The following is a 4,986-nucleotide window of genomic DNA, read 5'->3' as shown; positions in this document are numbered from 1 at the left end:
GAGTCTTCAGGGCACATATGGTATGCATTTGTTAATACCAAACACGATAGTAGGTGTAATTCATAAGGTCAAATAACTACATACTGGAAAAGCTTCCTAATCTGAACGCAGAACCTCGACATCGTATGCACAGGCACAATGTTTATAACTGAGACTCTGCTCCTGAACGAAAGATACTTACTAGTATTGGACATCACAGTCATGAATTTTATGTGTGCTGAATTACGGTTGGATCTTTGAGGGGAAAATTCGCATCCCTTCGCAACCCTCCTTATTAATGAAAATTCAATGAGTGGAAAGCTCATCGTGCAGGGTCCGCTGAGTGAGAGATGTTGGGAATGTGAAATCCAGGGTTCTCTTAATTTAGCAGCCTTAAAGAATAATTGTACAAATACTATAACTGGAGACATATCTCACATTAAATTCATAAAGATGGAAATATTCTGCTGTGTCTACCAATGCTGAATATACAAAACAGGTAGGAATCTAAATTTTTAACGTGGACATATTTCTCACGGTGTTCTGTCTATCTACAGCCGAAAGCCACATGCCTTAACAGCAGAGATATGTTGCGGAAAACTTAGGACAAAATGTGTATACCTATATAGGTGAGTCGGGTTTCGAAGCAGCCACAAGAAAGATCTTGCTAATAAGGGAAACTTCCTATCGCATCCCCCTCTGTTTTAGTGGTAAGAGGGCGCAGTGGACAGCCCGTCAGAAACTGAACACAGATCAAGCATGAAAACAGGTAGGTGTACTGGACTGTGAAAATAAAAGCAAAATAAAAAGAGTGAAGAGTCCAAGGATAAGCAACATGGAGCAGCCAAAATTAGTAACGCCATCGTGGTTAAGTGGTCACGGTATTGGATTGCCAAACGAGCCAGTCGTGTTTCAACCTCCGTTGTAGGATTTGTGCGTGTGTCGTGGTGTAACGTCCGTTTGCAACAGCGAGGTGTAAGGTAAGGGATATTTAATGACAGTTGATTCTGCACAACTACTCTATTAGCAGGCGAAAGAAAGTGGCCTTCGAGTGGGAACCGCAAACGTTTGATGACAAAGCACGCCATCAGTGGCATTACGTGTATCGTATGGTAAGGATCTCTTCTCGACGCAAGTAATTTGTACGCCCGGTGAGCGAGTGAAGTATGCCTCCTTACCTGATGTATGTGTTCGTATCTATCACTCCCAAGGAAATGATGAAAACATAATACAGTGGAACCTCGTGTAGTGAGCACAATTCATTCCAGAATCTTGGTCGTAGTGCGAAACACTCGTTAAGCGAAACAATTCATCCCATACAGGTTAGCGTACAATGCGATAATGCGTTCCACACAGAAAGTACTAAAATGTTTATCTTATGCCATTTATTAAAAAAATATATACATACAGTTTTATGTATTTTATTATTCAAGATCCATAACTAATTCTTTTTTACTAGGAAACTATCTATAGTCATTTGTTTCTGCTGACCCTTCAACACCTGGCGAAAATGCGACACAGCATTACCGGCAGCTAAATTTCTAGCGTTCGTATACACTGTCTTATTAGGGTGATGTTTTGCAATGTATGATGCTACCTATGCCTATGCTTTCAGCATTCCTCTTATTGTGCCAGAAGAATGCTGCTTTGCTGTTACCTCCTCCATCTCCCCTGAAGAACCTCTCTCCACAACTTCCTGGTACAAAACACAACTGCAACTCCACTAGCTCTTCGGTGGTCATTTCTTGACTGTGATCTTCCACATGCTCGTCAATATCATTGTTACCCAATGCTCTTGGCCAAAGACACGATCTCGTTTACTACAGGCTCCACAGGTACTGACTCAAATGCGTCAGAGTCACATTCGACGACGCACTCCGACCAAAGCTTCTTCGAAGCAGAAGTGAGAGTTCTCTCGGTAGCCCCTTCCCATGCCTTTTCGATCATCTTCACGCAGGCAACGATGTTGAAGCGCTGTTCCCAAAACTTTCTGGGAGTGAGACTGGTAGCTTCGGTCAGCTCAAGGCAATACTCGAAGAGTGCCTTAGTGTAGAGCTTCTTAAAGTTAGAATTAATCTGCTGGCCCATAGGCTGGAGTGACGGACTGGTGTTGGGAGGCAGAAACTTGATTTTCATGAACTGAAGTTCTTCAAGGATGTGGTCTTGTAAACCTGGAAAATAGGAAGGAATGTTGTCTGTTACAGGCAAGACATGGAATGGCAGGTTCATCTCAAGCAAATATTTTTTCAACGAAGGGCCAAATACTTCATTGAAACAGTCACAACGAAGATCACGGGACATTATAAATCTTTTTACTACGCTTATCGCATATCTGACCGCTACATCTCTTGGATCGTTAGGAAAGTTTTGAATGTACCGAGAAAAAAAAGTATGATAATAGCTCTGCCCTCGCCAAATGAAAATACTTTTAAGCACGTTGAACAAGATTTCTGGCGGAAATGGCATACACCAAACTGTATGGATAGTATGGATGGCAAACATGTGCTCATAAAAGAACCTAAAAACAGCAGATGTCTTTTTTTTTAAATTACAAAAATTACTTTTCCATCGTTCTCCTTGCAATAGTGTACGTCAATTACAAATTCATTGTTGTAGATATGGACTCTAATGGCAAAGAACGTGACAGCCGTATTTTTCAAAAATTCGAGATGGGGAAAAAGATTGCCAAGAACAACTTTAATTTCCCTGTATCTAAATGCCTTCCAAACAGTGATATTTTTATGGATCACTTCATACCAGGTGATGAAGCATTTGCACTGAGTAATTAACTGATGACGCCATACCCTCGAAGAGTTGCACGACTAGATCAGGATGAAGAAATTTTTAAATATCGTTTGTGTCGTGCTCTTCGAGTAGCAGAATACGTCTTTGGGTTGTCGTCTCAAATATTTAGAGTGTTTTATACAACAGCTGCAGTTTTACCAGAATCAGTTGATGACCTGATTATAACAGCTTGTTGCCTACCTACATAATATTCCGCGGGATGCTTGTCTTGAAGGTCAACCAACTCCCTTCTATCGATTGAAACACCGACTCAGTCAACAAGTCTGTTTGAATTGGCATATAACGGAGGTTTTTCAAACAATGTCGGATTTGAGACGAGAGATAAGTTTAAACAGTACACTGGGCAGAGTATCATGGTAAGATAATGGTACAAATAACCGTAATTGACATTCGCTGAACTTTTCTAGTTAATTTGAATACTAGCTACAACTAAACATATATAAAGATATCTATATATTTCGATATTTACGAAAATTATTGAATTATATATCATGCTTATACATACTTATGTAAATGCGAGTAAACGGCAAATAAAGTGGGTAGATATAAAAATAATGATCACTGTTTTTATAGAACTCCTTCCCTGTATCTTTCCATATACTGTCCTTTAGGGTATTTTTGTATGCATGTAATTTGAAGTCATATAGTTGGGGGTTGACACAGACCAAATCGATCAATTTTCGTTTTTTTCGCAAGTAAAAGCCATTACGCTCGGCGACACGCGACACCACTGGTTTGGGAGCACCAGTCTCGACCGTTTCATGCGCGACAGATACGGATATGATCTACAGCGCGACTCTTATCTCGCCCTGCATACGAGCTCACATACGAAATAATATAAACTAAGAGTGTCATTATCGCAGGCGATACCTGTATCTGTCGCGTATCTCAGTCGAGCGCCGCTGTCACTGCATTCGGAATGCTACCTTCGGTCTACGCATCTAGCCAGGCGAAGTCGGCATTCAAGGTGTCAGACCACCAAACTACTGGTTCGTTCGTGTTCTTAGTCATGGCTTTTTTTTTCATCCGATATTTTCTTCGGTCCATCTGACAATATTCAAATGATAGGAATACCTTTCTTCACCTCTCTGAATCAGGCGGTACATTTTGCAATCTGAATCAGATATGTTTCCCATGAGCATTGCGGCGAGATTTCGTTCGTGTGTTGCATATGGTGAGACACCTGTTTATGTCTTGCCTGTTTCTATGATAAGTTTCACCCCACTCGTTGTGAATACGTTCACAAATAGATGATCACCTGGGGTTTGCTCAATAATTTACTAATGGTTTTTTTTAATGTACAATGAAAGGAACTTTAAAAATGCGTACTTATTTGAGTATTAATTACACCTCCCGATGTTTTACTTCAATCAAAGGCAAAGGAAAGTACTCTTGTTATTAGAATGTTATCAGACATACTGGATAAAAATGTCGAATAAAGGAGAACAAGGACCACAAATCCAACACGAATCCACAGTATCTTAGTCTAACACCTCGACAGTGCCCCTCTCCCTTCTTTCTTCCCTTTGCAGGTGGTCGGGACGGACGTTGGGTAGCACCTATTCTAGTTGATCGTTGAATATTTAACTCATCTTTTTCTCCAAATTTCCGAACAGGCTGAGCTACCATGCTGGCATTACTCGACCGCCGTCCTAGCATTCCCTCATGAAGAATTAAGGGTAACTGAACTGCAGCACGAAACAAGACTTTCTGTAATTAACTATATCCTTGATTTTTTAAAGAAGTAGAGAGTTTCTAGCAAAGAGCCGAAACATGCCTCTTTATTTCCAATATAGAACATCCTTCCAAAACTTTATCAAAATCGGTGAACCGTATGTCAGACTTTAGTAGGTAGACAAGGGCGGCACAAGCATAATTTGTTATTGCGGGTTGCCTACATGAGGGGCAAGTATGCATTCAGGGGCAAGCCTATGTCTCTCTTTTGACTGACAGGTAATGATGCCCTGAGGAAAATCCATCTTTTTGATTGACAGTTTATGATCCCATGGAGATAATCCTTCATTCTGTTGACAGGTCTTTAACATATTGTTCCCCCACCCCTCCCCTTCCCACCACTTCAACCTCTCAGGAAACTTGCAATCCTCTCCCACATATGGGTAAGAAAAGGGGTTACTATACTTTCAACTACGTTTCAAGGTCACCTGACTACACACTATCACCATCTGAAATACATGAACATTG

General features: G+C 40.8%; 1 protein-coding gene across 1 annotated transcript; it reads left to right on the top strand.

Moving 5' to 3' along the window:
* Positions 1–2,370: 2,370 nt before the first annotated feature.
* Positions 2,371–2,768, top strand: LOC126471004 (uncharacterized). Its single transcript, XM_050099058.1, has 2 exons — positions 2,371–2,512; positions 2,596–2,768. Exons 1-2 carry the CDS (start codon positions 2,371–2,373, stop codon positions 2,766–2,768), a joined length of 315 nt encoding a protein of 104 aa, XP_049955015.1.
* The last annotated feature ends 2,218 nt before the right edge of the window (positions 2,769–4,986 follow it).

Source organism: Schistocerca serialis, chromosome 3 (genome assembly GCF_023864345.2).
Source record: "Schistocerca serialis cubense isolate TAMUIC-IGC-003099 chromosome 3, iqSchSeri2.2, whole genome shotgun sequence".
NCBI classification, from domain to species: Eukaryota; Metazoa; Arthropoda; class Insecta; order Orthoptera; family Acrididae; genus Schistocerca; species Schistocerca serialis.
The sequence above is the reverse complement of the archived record's forward strand: the minus strand, read 5'-3'. Positions and strand labels throughout refer to the sequence as shown.

Bases quoted from the DNA above. Each gene is read 5' to 3' on its own strand.
- LOC126471004 (XM_050099058.1), top strand. From the start codon at position 2,371: ATGATAATAGCTCTGCCCTCGCCAAATGAAAATACTTTTAAGCACGTT. The intron at 2,513-2,595 runs GTCTTTTTTTTT...TCATTGTTGTAG, and splicing joins AGAACCTAAAAACAGCAGAT to ATATGGACTCTAATGGCAAA.